The sequence below is a fragment of the Spinacia oleracea genome, chromosome 1 (genome assembly GCF_020520425.1).
Source record: "Spinacia oleracea cultivar Varoflay chromosome 1, BTI_SOV_V1, whole genome shotgun sequence".
Lineage (NCBI taxonomy): Eukaryota > Viridiplantae > Streptophyta > Magnoliopsida > Caryophyllales > Amaranthaceae > Spinacia > Spinacia oleracea.
This window is the reverse complement of record NC_079487.1, coordinates 54,405,781-54,425,817: the sequence shown is the minus strand read 5'-3', so window position 1 is coordinate 54,425,817 and position 20,037 is coordinate 54,405,781. Positions and strand designations below refer to the sequence as shown.

The following is a 20,037-nucleotide window of genomic DNA, read 5'->3' as shown; positions in this document are numbered from 1 at the left end:
ATTTCAACCTTGAGAAGTTGTTTCGTAGGATGGAGCTTTTCTGGGAATTTCAACCCATTGTATTTTTTGGGCATCAAAGTCTATGTATTGAAGTATTTCTCAGGATTTTCTACCCGTTGAATTGTTAAATATGAACTAGAAAATTTTGCGAGGGATTTCAACCTTAGGAAAGTAGTTTGGAAATCTCACATTTCAAATTTACCATTGTTACCCAACTTTCCTCCTCTCTTTTGTTTGTTATTATATGGATAATTTTAATATTTACAATTTTTCTTAATCTTTTTCTCAATCCAAATGGTGCAGATAAAATATATAATATAAAAAAAACAGAGGAATTATGAGTTTGTCCTGACACCGTAAGGAAGAGCTTGAGATTTGCATAAGAAAACGACAACTTATTTAAACGGGGTTGCAAAAACTAACAAGACGACTACAAACTATTGGGTAGTAGTTATTGCTGAACATTTCTTTCATTTCATCATTTGCTTAAATGAGCTCTGTTTTTCGTATATTGTATTGTAGCACAGTTCTTCACTTGCAACTTGGAAGAGATATTAACTTAAGATCATAATGGAGCCGTGTAGTGTAAAGTTTAAATTAACAGCGAAAAAGCTCACCGTATAATACTCTTAAGATTTAAAACAAATTACTACCATTCAGAAGAAATGTTATACAAATATATCCTTCAAAAATCATTACGAATGAGGAATTACGCTGGCTGCGGCTGTTGGTTCAAGCAATAAAAATGAACTCTCTTCATCGCCATCATCGGTGAGATCCATAAAGATGAGTGCTAGCATGAAATCCTTCTGTATAAGCTGTATTCTTATAAAGCATCTGTAGAAGAAAACAAAATCATACGACACATCAATCATCCTTTTCTTTGTATACAGTCAGAGGAGGTTCTGATCTAATCATGATAGATGAACATTCTGCATGAAAAGTAAACTGATGTACTTTATTGCAGAAAATGGAGAGATGGTTTCGACAAAATGATAGAAATAATAAACAGGCAACATTAACAATGATGGTACGTCCAGTTTTGCTTACAATATAAAATTCCTGATACCAGTTTACTGGGGTGGAATTATGGAACTAAGCATATTACAGCAAAGTAACAAATATGCTGGCTCAACAAATAACATGGTTAATTTACAGTAGACTGCAAACACTTCATTTTATAGTATATACTTTATATATTACAAGTACAAAAGAAGAAAAACTAAAAACTAAAAACTAAAAAAAAAAAAAGGAAAAAAGGAATAGCCATATAGAATCACTTCAGAGTCACAGAACATAACAACCAAACATTAGGAGAGAGGGGCCATAGAAGATAACTCACAGCTAGGTGGCTTAGCTCTGAGGAAAGACGCTTTCTGATATTGTCAGATACTACGGCTCCAAGCTGTTCTCCATGTTTCGATATCGTCTCGTTGTTAATCTGAATAATGAAGACCTCAAGTTTAACACCAGAGTCGTCTTCTATATTGTGTTGAAGAAAAGTAAGATAGCACTCACCTCGGAAAGAATGAGAGCAGAAGTTTTATCCAATATCTCATCCACAAAGAGCTGAGGGTTGGCAGAGGGTGAGGATGAGGCAACTGCATTTGCAGTTTTACCTTTTCCAGACTTATTCTTGACATTTTTTTCCGCAACAGGTTGCTTTACAGCTTTGCCTATCAGGGAGAGGGGAAAAAAAATGATTCACAAGAAAAAACATACTAAATTAAATGCTGAAAATATACAAATAGAAGATCATGTAGCTTTTCTTCATCCACACTTTCAGTATAGATGATTTGAATAAAATGGTTTCCCTTATTAAGGGTGCGGCTAGAAATTTAAGGTTGCGAGCACATAGCAGGGTAACCAGCTTTAGCCTCAAATGAGAGTTCAAAAGATTTCGTACTCACTATATCATCGACGTTAGACAATGCACAATAAACATTACTGTTAAGGATCTGAAACCCTAAATAACCATATTAGAGTTTTTTTTTTTCATTTTCCGGCCAACATATTGCAGATGTCAATCAACATAGTACACACCTCAAACACAAGATATAAATAGTCTTCATTTCATTTAACTATATTAGAGTTACAAGTGACAATTCTTGATTGCATTTAACCATATTAGAATTACAAGTGACAAATCCTTATTTTATACTCTCTCCGTTCCTGAATACTTGCAACACTCCTCTTCCACCCGTTTCTGAATAATAACAGCACTACCTATTTTGGCATTTGATGTTATTTCTTTATCGTTTCTCTCTACTACTAAGCCCACTTGTAACAGTTCTTTATTGTTTCTCTTTCCCACTAACCCACTTGCACCTACTCTTTATTATTTCTCTCTCCCACGACCAATTAAACTATCCGCATTAACTTCACTTGCACATTAGTTTATTCATTTTCATGTATTACCCACAAAACTTCATAAAGCTACGCAAAAACACAGGTGTTATGAGTATTCACTATTCAGGGAACGGGTACAACACTTTCACCTTATAATATGGCATGCTAGAAAATATCCTAACTAAAGTTAACTTTATATATAACTTTGTTAATATTGAAGTTCACTATTTATTTCTATTTGGAACATGGATTTCGGCGGTATAGCAATACTGTAGAGTGGTTGTTCATGGTCTCTGATATTGATACCTTGTATCAAAGTGCTTAATCCTTATTGGATCTGCCACTATGATCTGCCGATCAGTGAAAACCTAAATAGTAAAGTATGATCCCTAATGAGTAAGATTGAACTATTGAGCTACCTAAGTATACATCATAAGAAACTATGATCGGCCGATCAGTGAAAACCTATATAGTAAAGTATGATCCCTAATGAGTAAGATTATACTATTGAGCTACCGAAGTATACATCATGAGAAACTATGATCCGTCGATCAGTTAAAACTTATATAGTAAAGTATGATCCCTAATGAGTAAGAGTGAACTACTGAGCTACCAAAGTATACATCATAAGAAACTATGATTGGCCGATCAGTGAAAACCTATATAATAAAGTATGATCCCTAATGAGTAAGATTGAACTATTGAGCTACCGAAGTATACATCATGAGAAACTATGATCGGCCGATCAGTGAAAACCTATATAGTAAAGTATGATCCCTAATGAGTAAGATTGAAATACTAATCTTTATATAATAAAGTGTCATCCCTAAATCCCTAATGAGTAAGATTGAAGTATTGAAAATTCGGAAATTAAATATTATGAGAAACTATCGTTGAACGATCAATAAAAACCCGCATAGTAAAATATGATCCCATAAATAAGATTGACAAAATAAAATACACAACTATAATTAATTAAGTAATAAACAAGTAACATAGACTAGCATGTCACATTAATTATTAGTGTGGTATGTAACGTTTTTTTTTAAAAGCTTGGGGTAGCTTTGACTTTTCTTTGTAAAAAAAGCCCAAAGATGCTCTAATTTTGTTACAGTACTACTCCTTCTTCTCGAAAGGCTCCGTATTGGAAATACATCAAGCTTATCAATTCACATCAATTCCCAAGATTCATCTTCTCTTTTTGCTCTAGAAAACTTGCTCCTCTTCATCTTCTACGGCTCATTCAATTCCAGTCATAAGAAAATGAGTATAAATAATGTTTATCTATTCTTAATCGAATCAGTTCAAATTTCTCATACACAAATTCAAACACAATTTCAATGGAGAACAATGAAAGGGAAGATGGGCGTCGTCCTGTTAATATAACCACAACTCCATTGTGGAAGTATGTAACAATTACACGAGATATTGTTGATGGTGGTGGAAAAAAAATTTGGAAGTGCAACTTTTGCAGCAAACAAGTAACTGGCTCATATTATAAGGTGAAGGGCCATTTGCTTCATTTGTCGGGGAGAGGAACCACTGCTTGTACAAAGGTCAACAACGAGCTTAAGGAAGAGCTGAATCGTGAAGAGGATGGGGCTTTACTCAACAAGTTGACTTCAAAGGTAGAAGAACAACAAAGGTCCGAATATCTTTCCCTTCCTCCAGGATTTGATTTGAAACAACCTAAAAAAAGAAAAGGTGCTGCTGGATCTTCTATTGAAAAGGCTTTCAAAGCCAAAGATAGGGAAGATCTTGATAAACAATGTGCTAGGATGTTTATTTCAGCTGCTCTTCCATTTAATTTTGCAAGAAATCCATACTTTAGAAGTTATTGTACAAATTTAGCCAACAGTGGCCTTGATGGATATGTTCCCCCCACTTATAATCGACTTAGAACAACCTTGCTTGCCCAAGAGAAAGCACATATTAGTACATTATTGCAGCCTATAAGGGATACTTGGGTAAAAAAGGGGGTTTCTATATGCTCTGATGGTTGGTCGGATGTGGTTTGTAGGCCTATAGTAAACATTATGGGTGCATCTGGAACATCAGCTGTGTTTATTGATTCGGTTGATGCATCTGGAAAGCGCAAGGATGCTGCTTTTGTGTCTGAGGTCTTCATTAAGGCCATTGAAGAACTGGGAGCAGAGAATGTTGTCCAGGTTGTTACTGATAATGGACCTAATTTCAAAGCAGCATGTATAGTTTTCTACTTTTCTGTCTTTTCTCTTTTCTATTTTGTCTTTTCATTCATCTTTTCCCTGTTCTTATTTGTTTCCACATAGTCATCCTCTAAGAAATCCCCACCCTTAATTATGTGTTCCCCATCTTTGGTAGGTTCCATTGTTGAAGCCAAATATCCTCGTATATTTTGGACACCGTGTGTGGTGCATTGTGTCAATCTGGCCTTCAAAAGTATTTGTGAGCCTCCTGAGAAATCTGACCATTTTGATCAGTGTATATGGCTGAAGAACCTATGTACACCTATGTACAGATGTAAAGGAAATTCAGAAATTCGTGACTACACATGACATGGTAAAGAGCATATTCACTAAACATACTAATTTGCAACTTTTGTCAGAGACAAGGCCATTATGTTGTTGCGGAGCGAATGAAGGAAGTCAAGGAAGGTCTTGAAAAAATGGTTATGGATTCCGACTTTAGAGTTCTATTTAGAACTACCAAGAATCCAATCGACATTAAAGCTCGTGAGTATAAAGAGAAGATTTTGAATGACAGTTGGTGGGACAACCTTGACTACTTCTTGAAGTTTGCTGAACCTATATATGAGATGATACGTGTGGGTGACAAAGATGCGCCCGTCTTGCATCTTGTATACGACATGTGAGATACAATGATCGAAAGGGTCAAGGTTCATGTTTTCCACCACGAAGGGAAAGATATTTTGGCTAACACATCTGAATTTTTTGATGCCATTCATAAAGTGTTAGAAAGCAGGTGGAACAAAAGTTCTACCCCTTTGCATTGTTTGGCACATTCACTTGTGCCGAGATTCTATAGCACCCGATGGCTTAAGGGTAGCACATCGGGATTTGCAAGGGTTTCCCCCAATGGCACATTCACTTGTGCCGAGATTCTATAGCACCCGATGGCTTAAGGGTAGCACATCGGGATTTGCAAGGGTTTCCCCCAATGAAGATGAAGAGGTTTCCAACAACAGAAATGACTGTTTTAGGCGCCTCTTTCCAAACTCAGATGATTTCAAACAAGTCAGATTGGAGTATGGGGCATTTTCTAGCGAAACCCCTCCTTTCCATCAAGCTCATATAATTGCTGCCCGGGATGATGAAGAACCGATTGTCTGGTGGGCAAATTACGGTTCATCACTTCCCCACCTTCAATCTTTGGCATTTAAATTATTGTCGCAACCAGCATCATCTTCATGTTGCGAACGTAATTGGAGCCATTATGACAACATTCAAACAATCAAGAGAAATAGGCTCACATCTGAAAGGGCGAAGGACTTGGTTTATTGCCATAACAACCTTCGTGTAATGGCAAGGAAGGAAGAGAGCTACAAATCTGGTCCTAGCCGTTATTGGGACGTAGGTAATTTTTAAATTTCTAACACTTTGTATGGGAGAAGTGTCTAAAAAAAAAGTCAAGACACTCCTTTGACCGTGTCGGAGTGTCTACAAATATTTGGATCGAAGTGTCCGACACCCCGACACCCGTGTCGGACACGACACCGACACCCGTGTCTGAGTAACATAGTAAATGAAGGCATTATTTGGATGAAAAAGTTTATTGTAAATTGTGAAGAGTGACCTTCAGGAATCCACAAATGTAAGACCAAAAATGAATTGAAGGAGTCACTAAAAAAGATGATAGGACAACATTTTTTTTTCTTTGCATTGAGCCAAGGATTCGTGGGCGAAAAGATCAACGAAAATGAAAACACGTGACAATCAATGTTTTAGTTTCCAAAAAAGCGCGTCAAATGTTGGAGCAAGCTAGAGCAAGAAAGTCATTTGAAATTCTCAAAATCATCAAAAGGTAACGTGTAACTTTCCACATTGTTGCTAGCACTAGTACTCAGTCCTTAATAGAAACATGTGGTTCTAATACAAAAGCTACTAATCATGTTTGGCAAAGAGGAGTGTTTTGCATAACTTCAAGATAAAAATATTTCAGAACGATAAAGAATTCACCTCCGATGCCTATTATATGCCTAGTATCAAAAACAATATTCGAGAGTATCAGTGTGGAAAAAGTGATTACACTTTAGGAATTTGGAACACAGAAAGTAGCCGCTTAAAGCGTTTGTGCAAGGAAAAAATAAGGATATTTGTGATCTAAGATCCAAAGCATGTGTAACGCATGCACACTTGTGAAGTAATCTACTTCTAACTTCAGAAGGTTGTTTCATGGAAAGAAACATCTATTAGGGGGTGTTTGGTGGGGGGTATTCATCAAAGGGAAAGAGAATGGGCTGATATCATTCCCTTTCTTGTTGTTTGTTAGGCCTACTTCATCATTCTTTTTACCCTCTTTCATTTTTTTGTTTACCCCAAATCCCTCAATTCCCCAAGACTTTTCCATTCTCTTTTCCCTCTTCACTTCCCCATCTCCCTCTCTCTCTCCTCTGACCCTAGATCTTCAACCCACAACTAGACCATCTCTGCCGCCACAAATGACGGTTGTCCGCGCACCTGCTTCACCTTCAGCCACCAACGGCACTTCAGAATCGTCCACCAAATCAACGGCGGTGGTAAATGAACCAAAGGCGGTGGTGAATGAACCAACGGCGGTGGTCAATGATTGTGGGTTTAAAAAGACCCAACCTCCACCTCATCAAACAACAATGGCGGGTGCCAGTATTCATCCTTATCACCACCAACAATGGCCACCTGCTCCGGCTCCTCCACCACCTCCGCTCCTCCTCTTCCTCCGCCGAACTTTGTCGTTCCTTTGCTACCGCCGCCTGATCCTCCTCTCGTTAATCGCCTCTTCGGTGATGTCTTTTTCTCTCTCCTATTTTTTTCTTTTTTAAAAAAAACTTTTTGATTGATTTTTTACTTGACAATATTTGAAGAATCGTTTTGATGGATTTTGAGCGGGTGAGAACGATATTCATTTCGGGATTATATCAAAGGCAATGGTGAGAGAGAAAGCGATGTGAAAAATGAACAACTGCTACCCAAACAAAAAAATTACATCAAAGGGAATTGATTTTATTCCTCCTCTTTCCCTTTGTTGAGTTCATTCCATTTACCTTGTGCGAACCAAACGACCCCTTAGAGGTAATCGTTCATTCATTAACTCTATCGATGTATATGGCTATATGCTACCAGTACCATCACACCAGTACACCTCGGCGGTTGCGTTTGCAGCTTTTTTACAATTTAAGACACAAGTAGACCTAGAAAGTGGCACCATAAAAGAAATACTAACATCTAATAAGAGGTGGTAAATTTACACATAAAAAATGTTCCAGATTTTTTGTTGTCAATATTGACAACGCTAATACTCTACACACAATAGTATTCCAGAGAGTCGCACAACTTATTCTCCACATTGTGGAGCTAGAAAGTGGAGCTAATACTCTACACCACAATAGTATTTTATGAGGTAAAACATGGAGCTGGAAGTATCATGAGACCGAGAAAGGGGAAAAGGTTGTGTTATGAGAATCTAACGACAAATTTAAAGCTACACAATAAGGTTTGATCAGTTCCCAACTTATAATTTATCACATAAGATTCATAATTCACATGGAGCTGGAAGTATCATGAGACCGAGAAAGAGGAAAAGGTTGTGTTATGAGAATCTAACGACAAATTTAAAGCTACACAATAAGGTTTGATCAGCTCCCAACTTATAATTTATCACATAAGATTCATAATTCACATCCGAAGGGTATAACAAGATAAAGAGAAACCGAATCATTGAAACTGGTCTATTTTGTTTTTACACATACTATGAATCTAGTATTGTAGGAAAAGAAGTATAGAGGACTACAATGAAGAAGGAAATACATGCAATAAAAAAGGTAGATAAGTGGAAATTAATTACACTTTCACATGATAGAAGCCAACTGGAATAAGAGTTCAAATACAAGATTAGTCTTGAAATGGGTTCATGGAGGAAGTGAAAGATGTATGGCCAGAATAGTGGCTAAAGGCTACAAACAAAACAATCTCGCCACCGTAGCTGACCATAATAAGACAAAGATATAACAATATCACTTGCAAGTTGCAACACATAATAAGGCAAAGATATACCAACTTGATGATAAGCCCGCCTTGCTCAATGGCTTCCATCAGTATAGAGGACCATAATGTGAATGTTTTTGAAAATCAGAGATATTTGATGAATTATGGAAACTCGAGGGGTATTTAATGAACTTTGTGAAAACTGAGGGGTATTTCATGAAAAAACCGTTTAGTATAATATTATGCAAGTGGGGTAAGTGGGTGGATTTTTTATTGTCGGGAAAAGAAAGTGGGAGAATTATTTTATTTTTAATAAATTGATGGTGTGAGTATGTGGCAAGACAATCGAAGAGAGTAAAAATTAAATAACTGGGAGTAGGGAATGAGGTAGGAAAGAGAAATAATAAATAATATTATAAAGTTTCCAAAATATGAAGTGAGGCACTTATTAAAAAAAACGGCCGATTATGGAGACCGATGCACTTACTAAAAAACAGAGGGAGTATTTAACTAGTATGTGGTTTATCATTTCTTCACCTGCAATAGACAAAGCATGTTTGATGGCTTCAAGGCTGCAATATTCAATGAACTTAAAGCGGTAGAATGTGGGTTGAAGACATGTTTTTTCTTGGCATAGAAGTTGATAAGTTTGCAAAAGAAGTATACAATGAGGTATTTGTAAGGGGTTAGTTATAAACTTATAAATAAGAAATTTAGCACAGGTTCTTGCAAATCAATGGATACCTTCGTTGCAAAAGGTTTGAAGTTGACATAAGATTGATAAAGGAAATTAACTAACTTAACTTTATACAAGAGCCTAGATGAAAATTTAAAGTACTTGCATCACTAGATCCTAAACCCTAATCCTATTATAAAAATTTCCAAGTACGATAGATTCTAGAGTGTTTAGGCCCCGTTTGGTTCAACCAAAGGTATGAGGTATGGTTTAGGTATCAAACCCACGGGTTTAGAATGGATGATACATAGAAACTCAAACCTTGTTCCATATGTTTGGTTTAAACTATTAGAATTCAACCACACCAATATTATTTTCTACATCCTCGATTAATTCCCAATTTCTCACATCTTTCGTCCCCTCTTCCCCCTTTTGTTCCTTAACTCAAAAATTGCAGACATCAAATTCACTTCACCCGCTACACAGAAATAATTAGCCCTCGGTTCTTTCTTTTTCTCTTTCATTCTAATCTATGACATCATCTCCGCCGCCGCAACTTCACACGCTATGCATCAGCGACGTATCCCTCTCATTTCCCGAATAAATTTGATTTTATTTAATGGTCAAGATTACCATTAATGATATAGATCCACAATGTTATTTCAATATACTCTATTTTCTCTTTTTGGTTTGTGGTTTGTGGTGGTGGTGGCGGTGATGACTGATGAGTAATTTTGATGGTTAATGGTGATTTGGTGGCAAGGTTGGATTGTTCTTCTTGTTGTTCGGCGGAGATTACATAGCCCTGTCTGTCATGTTGGTTTGGATGGGTGATGGAGTAGCTAGAATGATGGTAGACATGGCGTAGTAGAGGCAAACCTCAATTTGTAATTGTGATTTTCTTTTTCTCTTTTTTTCAATTCAGTTGAGTACAAGGATGGTGGTTTCTTCCATACCCACCTCCCCACCCCCCACCCCCCCATCCCCCCGAGTATAAGAACCCGTTACCTGGGGAGTTTGAGAGTGGGTCCCCCAGGTTTCAAAATGTATGAAACCGCTAAACTAAACACTAAGTACGGATTTGGATGATTCCAAAGTCCAAACACCAAGTATGTGTTTAGGTGATTCCAAACCCATACCTGATTCCAGAAAACGTTGAACCAACCGCTCCCTTAATCTTTGGAGTTAGACTTGTTAGTAGATGCGCGGAGACACAAAATTCCATTTGAGCACTGAAAGAGGATATTAAGGTATACTCTAAGTAAGTTAGGTTCTGGAGTGTTTAATGCGTATAGATACAATTAAAGGGTGGTTGGCTATTCTCATAGTGATAAGTCCAGTTACCAGCATAAAAGAAAAAGCACAACTACTTTACCTTCATTTTACAAATTCTCCCCAGCATTAATGTAACAAGCAGTGGAAGCAATGCTAACAAGAATTTGTCAAGCAGAATATATAGGAGCTTCATTAGCAATTTTTAAAGCAAGCTGGTTGAATTTCTACAAGAACTATACATCCAACATTACAGCGTACAACAGAATTTGTTGATAACATTTCAGCAATCAAGCTTGCCATGAATACAGTGCAACAAGGGAAAAGTTGAAAACGCACCTTTATACTAGTTTAAATTTGTTAGATACCGTGTAAATTAAGGAGCAATCACTATAGAACTGTAGAGTATTGCAATAGCATTGAGCAAAAAGTTGATATCCTAACTAGGCCTCTACCACTTAATACATACCAAAAGCTAGGAGAAAACCTTTGAGTCACAAAGTTTCAAATTTGAGGGGGCTTGTTAAAGTTTGTAATAGAATAGAAAACTTGAATAATAAAATTTTGAATTAGTTTACTTAAAATAACGTGTAATCAGCAAAGAAGAGGTTTTATTAGAATGTTTTCGAGTCTTGTATTTTTAGCTGAAATTATAAAAAAAAAAAATTCAGTTTTCCTTGTTGTCTGACATCCACATAAGTATATATAAAGAGATTTAGTCACATTCTGCCATCTATCTACAATCAGGAGTATCCAGTTACAACTTACGGTATCAAATGACATAAAATACATTTCTGTCCCAATTTCATCCATCTCCATAAGGTAAAGTTCCAAAGTTCAATTGATCTTTTGAATTGGTTGTTGAAGAGACGAATAAGCAAGCACAAAATCACTATCTACAAGACTACAACATCAATTAAATTACAAACAAACTAGTCATTCTTCACAAAGACCTTTTGACCATTTTAAAGAGAAAGAAGTACCTGTGGCTAGGTCACTCTTTGCAGATTGACTATTCTGGGGAGCAGGTCCCGTGGGGGGTGATTTTGCAGCAGCTTTGGGCACAGAAATGGCGTTAGATGGGGCAAATTCGGCCAAATCAGGAGGTTGGTCCTTGCCAACAGGAGGATTAGCCTACATTCAAGCATAATGCAGCTTAGCTTAGCTTAGCAGGAAAAAAAGGCTCTTTGATTCACCTACATAACTAACCAATAGGACCCAGGCATTGTGACCTAACCTCAAGATCAACATATGTGGGTTCTCTTCCAACAGATTTCAGAAACTTGTCCAGGCTAACAGTAGAAAGGGCTGTCATTTCAAGTAAAAGAAACTTTATCAAGAAACTCACACTTCATAAGATGGATATTATGTAAAATTCCTAGTACACATTGTGCATAACAGTAATAAATATTGCTAAAAACGAACAAGAAATAAGAAAGAAATAAAATACACACACCAGAGAACCTTTCTACTTACCAATAGACATATCATTAGACAACGGGTGAAACATAACGCGCTTCTGATTTTTCAACCCTTGATCCAATAACAAAATGACATGCCTTTACAATCAAACAAAAACAAAGAACTGAGTTCCTGAACTGTGGTTATGCAACACGAAATTTACAATGAAATTTTGAACATTTGAACCAAAAAGGGAAAAACCAGAAGCCCTATTTGTCTAACAACCTACAGTTCTCATATCAATTATACCAAATGGAAAACATAGACAAACGAAAGACAAAATACCTAAGAATTATCCACTAGGAATATCTAGGTCAGACTCCTATAATACATGGTATGGGTACAACATAAGGGAATGTTACCTGTGATGGCGTGGCTTTTCTTGGGTCTATATTTATATTATTTCATTATTCGCGCATGTATATAAGAATGGTTGTTATTGAAAGCCATACAAGTACATAAAAATGAATATTTTCTCAGTTCTGCTGTTTACATTGCCCAATTACAGTGGAATTTTCATTCAGCAACCAAGAGAAATAAAACTCATAAGTATTGTTGAAAGCTGGCTGCTCTATAGTCTATTATGTATAGATCAGGAAACTAAAAGACGTAAGTTATAACAGCCGCTTAGGAGTTAGGACGAAATAAAAGTGGCAGGTGGAAGTCTTTGCAGAGAAGCTGGCTGAAATTTGAAGTCTTCTGTAGCTTCCAGCTGCTGAAGCTATGATAAAGAAAACCATCTAACTCCTCCTGCCACCTCAATACTATGCCAGCTTATCAATTATCAATTATGCCTGGGATAAGCCATCAGAAATTCAGAATACTACAAGCATGTATGTCAACTTGGTTTTCTTCAGCAAACAGAAGCCAAATGCATTAAAACTAATCCTTCCTACCTCTGAATTACTTTTATGTTCTGATCTAGGAATTTAAATCTAAATTCTGGATCTGAAAGCTATCTTGATTACTTGTTAGTTGTTACAAAGGTTAAATCTGCTCGCGTTTTGTGGACAAAGAGACGTACAATGGTTACTAAACTCAACGATGTCCCAACATGACCAAGAGCACAAATGACCTGTGTTTTGGGACATACAACTTGGTTCCCATTACTTCCACCACACTGATCTAAGTCTCATGTCCCACAAATTGACTAAAAATATCACCTAATCTGAGCTGGTAAATGGAATTGAATGCATTTAATAAACTTAATACTTCCTCTTTTATGGTTGCGACACTATCCTATTTGGAAGTGATGAAATACTTGCAACATTCCTACATTTCTATATTTCTTTCTTTCATATGGTTTCTCTTTCTTCTCGTCACAGAGAACGTTTTACAAAGGAAGTACAATGCAATTATGAATCTAATCAAATGGACAATGCTAGACAGGGCAGCCATGATGATAACCGCACTACCAAGAGATCAGGAGAAGGCTGAAAAGCCTTTTCTCTGAAAACACAATTAAACGTAAACAGCTGCTAAGTATAATAAGACGACAAGACAGAAATGATACCTTGCAGATTCATTCACTACTGCAAATGGAGTTACACAACCCAGCGGCACCTAGAAAATCCAAACAAACATCATTGTCATGGTTCTAGATTCTAACTACAACTGTATTTCACATTCAACTAGTGTGTGGCCCGGGCGTTTCCCCGGGTTTTTAATTTGATTCGGGTTTATTTTCGTAAATATGTGCCCATATAGATGGTGACACAAGATTAGCTTCCGATCAACGACCTTCCCAATCTAGAACCTCACATTCGAAAATCAAAACAAAGTCGAATCCTCTTCTTTCATCATGAGTTGATTAATTACTCAACCTCCGTCAATGTTTCCCCTCTTATTCATTATTACATATATTACCAATAGTTTTTTTTTTGAAGGTTAATCTAGGAAAGTAATAACTGTACATTTATAAATTAAGTAATCATTTCCCCCCCCCCCTTTTTTCTTTGCATTCACTTTTATTCAATTTATTTATTGTAAAAAAATACCCCCTCCGTCCCTTAATACTCGCCCCGCTTTCCTTATAAAGTCGTTCCTTAATACTCGCCTTTTTCCTATAAATGGCACACTTCTACTAATATTACATCATTTCTATCACTTACCAAGGACCCACATATATTCTTAATTCCTAAAAAAAACATTAAAAATTTCCATCCACCCCCACCCTCACCCCTTTATTTGACAAATTTCTCACTATCTATGTTTAAAAAATACTCCACTATAAACTACCACCTAATAATTAATAAGTCAACTGAATTGCCTAAACTCTGTGTCGGTCGGACCGGGGCAAGTATTTAGGGACAGAGAGAGTATATTTTTATATGGAAAGATATAACCTAAGTTGTAGTTGGTTAAGATGCTAGGATGTGTAACTTTTAACAAATGAGGTATGGTGTTCGATCCTTGCTATATGTTTTTTGGTTATCAATGACATATCATGATGATGATTAGTGGTGATGTGGCGTAATAAGGAGGGGTATACATGTCACGTATACGCTATTAAAAACGCCTTGTAATATATTAGCATAGATTACAAAAAAAACTAGTCAATAAACTGCATTTTTCTGCATCCCCAAAAAGATTTCAGAATTCTATTTTAGGCCTTCTCAAAACATTGTCTTTCGGTAAAATGTAACACTAAGTTATAACAATCTCTCTGGAGACTTCTTGTATGTTATTATAGTTTTATACTGTTTGGAGGCAGAAAATATAAACTCTGCAACAGAAACCTGACATAATAAAACTAAATGAAGACACCCACCTGAAGTACTTCGCCCAAGGCTTCTTCAGGTGCCATTCTTAAGCCTCCCTTGCCCAAACCAAGCCTCACAGATAAAACTGCTCATCAGCTTTAAATCATAAATACTTTAATAAATAAAATAAATTCAAACAAAAGAATTACCAATACCAACCATATTACAACAATGTGATGGCTATATCAGACACATGTACCTTTCATGTCTACCTTTGTTTCTGACAGCGCAGAAATTATGTAATATCTATGTTTTTTATCCTGAAAGTAGCATTTAAACATATCATAAGAACCAAAAATCCAAACATCTAGAGTATGAAGTAGAACCGATACAAAAACATACAATTTACCTTTAAAAACAAATTTTTGCAAAATGCGCCATCCACATTAGCTAGATAAAACAGCTGAAGCAAAGCAAAGCCATGTTTGTACACCATTACAAATACACGTGAAAAGGGTAGAATTACATAAAGAAGAAAAAAAGGTTAAAACTTACTGCCTTTTCCACGGTTAGAACCACAGGGTGCTCATATTTCTCAAAATCAATTTCGATATCCTGTAAGATCACCATTCAACTTCTTTGGAAAAAAAATGATTACGGTAACAAGAAGATAATTCTTTAAACATTGTCTATCATAAGAATAGGACAAAATTGTTTCTATAGTGGTGATCAATATAAATTTGAATAAATGAGCGAACCAAAATCTACATTGAATAAGCGAGTGTCTTACATTATGTAGTACATAATCACTAACTTATAACAACAAAACATGATTTCCGATAATGAATCGAATGAAAAATTGTGATAATCATTTCAAATTTATGATTTGTACATAAAAATAAAAAAATAAAAAAGACACCGGAAAGGCCGAAATCATTTTTGGACCAAAAAGCTTTGTTGTTGTTGTTTTCGTTGTGGCGTAAACAAAGGACATTTGTGATTAGAGTATAACCTTCAATCGATCCAGGAGCTGTTCCTTGGTATAACCCATGTTTTGCCTTCGAAATTTTCAACGATAAATGTAGAGTTGAAATCTGAAAGCAATCAGATTGTGATTTGAGTAAGAAATAATGGATAAGGTCTCTGGAAACCCTAATTTTTTTATCCTCTACAAAAAAAAAATGTCATACAAATATCCAATTTCAGATATTACTGCGACTACTAATTAGCATAAATTCAACTATTCAATAGTATAATCAACCCGGTGATTAACATAACTATCAGTTCTACTGTGATTACAGAAATTAACATACAGGAAAATACATTATTGCTACCGGTGTTTTCCGACGAAGTTGCTGTATTTGACAATTAAGGGTTTCATTGTACATAGGAATCAAATGAATATGATTTAGGGTTTTTATGGTATCTTACCAGTTGCAGTGGTGGAGGTCGCGGTGGAGGTCGCGGCGAAGCAGGGGAGAAACGAGCAGGGGAGTCTGTGAGAGTCTGTGTACTAAGGTAAAGTAACGGCTTATGAGATTGACTACCATCATGGGTTCAGGGCAGTAAAAAAAAAAAATTAAAAAAAAAAAATCATCATAGATTCAGTGGCGGTTTTTAAATCTAAACTAGTGTGTGGCCCGGGCGATGCCCCGGTTGCTACATTGAATAACAAAAAGTTTTAGATTTTTCTTGAGCTCAATATTTGACCTAAATACTTGTATTCTATAGAATGAAAAATATCCGTTAAGTTCGTCAACTACACAGGCACGCTAAGTCATTTATCATGGCAAGTAAGTTTTCAATCATATCATCTTACAATTTGTATAATTCGTTTTCTCGTGGAATTAAGTGCGTCAAATTAATAAACACCAAAATAGATATAAATGCAGCTATATAAGGAAATCCTATAGTTGATTCTTATGAGACTTATGATATCAGGTTTCTTCATGGTTGTCATAATACTTTATTTTTTTTTCCTTTTCAAAATAGTCCATAGAAATTAAAAAGTCACATAAAAATTTATTTGTTTTAGATTTCATGTGAATATTTATTTATAAATTAATGTGAAGAGATAAACCACAATTGGTGGTTGGTTAAGATGGTAATGAGAATTATCACCCAAACTGGAGGTCTGGTGTTCGAACCTCATTGTATTAATTTTTGGTTGTCCATTACATAATACTTGGTAAGTGGGTGATGTGGCGTGAGGAGAGTACTACGTGACACATATACATTTTCCACAACGCCTTTTAATATATTAGTATAGACTAGTGTGTGGCCCGGGCGTTGCCCCGGGTTTTGAATTTTATTCGGATTTATTTGTTGTAAATATATGACCACAAAAAATGGTGTCGTCATAGAATTACAGGGGTGACACAAGATAGCGGCCGATTAACAACCTTTCAAGTGGAAACCCCACATCCGAAAATCGAAACAAAGTCGGTTCCTTTTATTCATCAAAGATCTCTTGGTTTTCAATGACGCCCTTCTTGGTAAACAAGCTTTGAGGTTAGTGAACGGGGATAATACTCTTGTTGGTAAGGTCTTGAAAGCAAAATACCACCCGAACTGCTCCTTTCTTGAGGCGTCAATGGGCCATGACTGACAACTGTAGTTATTCTTGGAAGAGTGTTTGGAGTGCCAAGGCCCTTGTGAAGGAAGGTATGATATGGAGGGTCGGAAATGGTGCGAACATCCACATTTGGTCAGCCCCGTGGGTGGCAGACGAGGGCGGAAGGTTCATCACGACTGATGAGGTCGAGGGCCTCGAAGTTGTGAGTGACCTCGTGGATCATGAGACGATGGAATAGAGGTATGATATTCTGGATGCGCGCACATTTCAACGAGAGAGATAGATAATGTATTGCTGCGTTACCTCTCAGTTTCCGAGCTCCTAGAGACGCTATCACGTGGGCTTATTCGAGGGATGGATGCTACTCGGTCAAGTCAGCCTATATGTTAGGCAAGGGGTTGGATTTTGAAGCACTCCACGAAGCCTGGTCATACATATGGGGTCTGGAGGTACACCCCAAGGTGAGGCACTTTCTTTGGCGTTTTGGCACATGTACGCTTCCGGTACGTAAGCTTCTCTACCATCGTCACCTAATTGATGACCCTGTATGCCCGTGTTGTGGGTCTGCTAAGGAAAGTGTGGACCATGCACTCTTTGATTGTGCAAATGTTGTTGAGTTATGGGATGAGTGTGGATGTAGGGCGTTAATAAGAAGGGAAGCAACATCATCGCTGCTCACCTTCATTATGGGTTGGAAGAATTTTGATCTTAAGCTACAACAAAGAGCTGTTGTTATGGCTTGGGTGATATGGGCTGATCGAAACCGATGGGTCTTTGATAAACAGAAGACCCCGAAGAATGTTTTGGCAGTAAGGGTGCAGAGTATGGTCGAGGAGCACGGGAAGTATGCTTGCAACATCTATAAGAGACCGAGTTTGAGTGTGCCTCGGAGTTCAAATGTATGGGTAGCTCCACCTAGGGGCACTATCAAAATTAATGTGGATGCTTCTTTGGCGGTCGAAGGATGGGTGGGAATGGGAACGGTAGCTAGGGACTCAACAGGCAGGGTCTTATTTGCAGCATCTAGATGTAGGGTAATACAATTAAACATAATAACATGTGCGGAACAATCCCCAAAGCCAGGAAACATGTATAAAGCACAGATTAAGCAAACTTACATTCGAAGCGTGTTTTCCACAATAATCTGTCAACGAACACGAACAAAGAACTCCACTTGTCGTTCCTCTACTTGGTTCACCGACACGATCAGATCCGTCTTGATAATCGTAGCTTAGACAATTGATCAAGATACTTTGCTTTTGGGAAGAACTCACTTTGGAGGCACAACGAGAATTAGGGTTCTCTGTGTCTCTAGGGTTTGAGTAATATGAATTGTGCTATGTTGGAAATTAGGTTGTAAGGTTATTTGCATAACCTTACTAACCGACCAAGCTAAGAAGCAAGGTCGGCTAGCAAGCCGTGCAAGCCAAGCAACACGGACCGCACGCCCGCGCCCAGCGACACACTGCAAGCCGAAGCCCACACCGCGCGCGCCGAGCAGCTGGGTCGTGGGCCTTGCTCGCTCGTCGCTGATGTGCGCTATTGCGTGCTGTTGCGTGCTCGCGCCCAATGGGCTGGCCTTGCTCGCCCTTGCTCGCGAGCTTGCTGGCTCATTGGGCCTTGCACGCTTACGTGCTTAGCTCGACGGGCCGGCAACTCCGATGCCCTTCGTATTCGCGATTTAATATATTTCCGATATATTATTTATCGTTTCGTATACGACGAATCACTGTCGTATGATACGATTTATTCTTGTCGCCCAGCTTACGAATATTCGCGATACGATATACGATTTCGACAAAGGTCGTATCGTATAATACATTTCCAACTAATTCCCGAAAAGCTATTAAATGAATTTCCGATTCATTTAATCCGGTGATCTGTTACGTGTCATTGGTGTGACCTTGTAGGTTCAGTCAAGAGTAAGTTGTGAGTTCAATATCCATTAGAACTCACTGATCGGAAGCATTGCTCCAGCTAGCTGTTCCGATCACTTGATCTCACTGAATTAATTGTTCGCAATTAATCTGAACCTTGGTATTAGACTTAATGCACCTTGGGTGAAGGACATATTTCCTTCAATCTCCCACTTGTCATTCAGACAAGTGTGCATCCACATTCCTTTGTCGCTTAGTGTTACTTACTGAACATAAGGTAAGATCATATCCAAGCCATCCTTATTAGGTCCAGAAGTGTTTCTCGGATTACAGAGTTCAACTGTCAAACTTTTGCAGAAGGTTAAGCCTAACCATTCTGAGCAAGGCCATGCATTTTACAGTATCTAACTCTCCGAGAGGCCTTGTTACACAACAACACCATATCCTATCAAAGATAGGAGGACAATCCATTCTTGCAATCTATGAACACTCACTTTGATTCATAGTACGCCCAATAACTGCTTTTATAGCCTCCTTTTACGGTGCGACGTTTAGCTAGTATCAAAGCGAACTAATTCTCAATCGAGCAGACATAATCGCTCATGTTCTGAGGAACGATTTCTAATCACCATTAATGAGAACTACCTATGACATGACTTTAATCTCTTAAAGCGTTCTCATGGCCAATCCGATACAAGGTCCAATAAGTATCTATGCAAAAGATTCTGACATCCAGTCACTCTAGTTCAAGAAACAGAACTAAGTAATCTACTTGCAATCTAATCTTCATTAGTCATTGGTCATCCATCTTTCAATGACATGGATTAGGGATCCTTTGTGACTTCAATATTCAAGTTCACTTATGGGTGTTTCTTTGTCGAAGAATCCATCTTGACATCCCATTTGAATGATTTGAATCACATGGACTTATCATTTAATTCTA

The 20,037-nt window shown here is 37.4% G+C and overlaps 1 protein-coding gene across 1 annotated transcript; it reads right to left on the bottom strand.

Moving 5' to 3' along the window:
• Positions 1 to 451: 451 nt before the first annotated feature.
• Positions 452 to 16,222, bottom strand: LOC110795917 (uncharacterized). The gene is made up of 13 exons (XM_022000953.2): positions 16,074 to 16,222; positions 15,655 to 15,736; positions 15,198 to 15,257; positions 15,052 to 15,105; positions 14,902 to 14,962; positions 14,711 to 14,787; positions 13,454 to 13,503; positions 11,956 to 12,038; positions 11,717 to 11,787; positions 11,463 to 11,613; positions 1,519 to 1,676; positions 1,343 to 1,441; positions 452 to 837 (listed from the first exon to the last, which is right to left on the bottom strand). Exons 2-13 carry the CDS (start codon positions 15,691 to 15,693, stop codon positions 766 to 768), a joined length of 975 nt encoding a protein of 324 aa, XP_021856645.1. The 5' UTR covers positions 15,694 to 15,736; positions 16,074 to 16,222; the 3' UTR covers positions 452 to 765.
• Between the last annotated feature and the right edge of the window lie 3,815 nt (positions 16,223 to 20,037).

Excerpts from the sequence above, each read along its gene's own strand:
- LOC110795917 (XM_022000953.2), bottom strand. The coding sequence starts at position 15,693 with ATGGGTTATACCAAGGAACAGCTCCTGGATCGATTGAAG. Across the intron at positions 1,677-11,462 it reads AAAGAGTGACCTAGCCACAG|GCAAAGCTGTAAAGCAACCT; the intron begins GTACTTCTTTCT and ends TCTCCCTGATAG. Across the intron at positions 1,442-1,518 it reads CTGCTCTCATTCTTTCCGAG|ATTAACAACGAGACGATATC; the intron begins GTGAGTGCTATC and ends TTCATTATTCAG.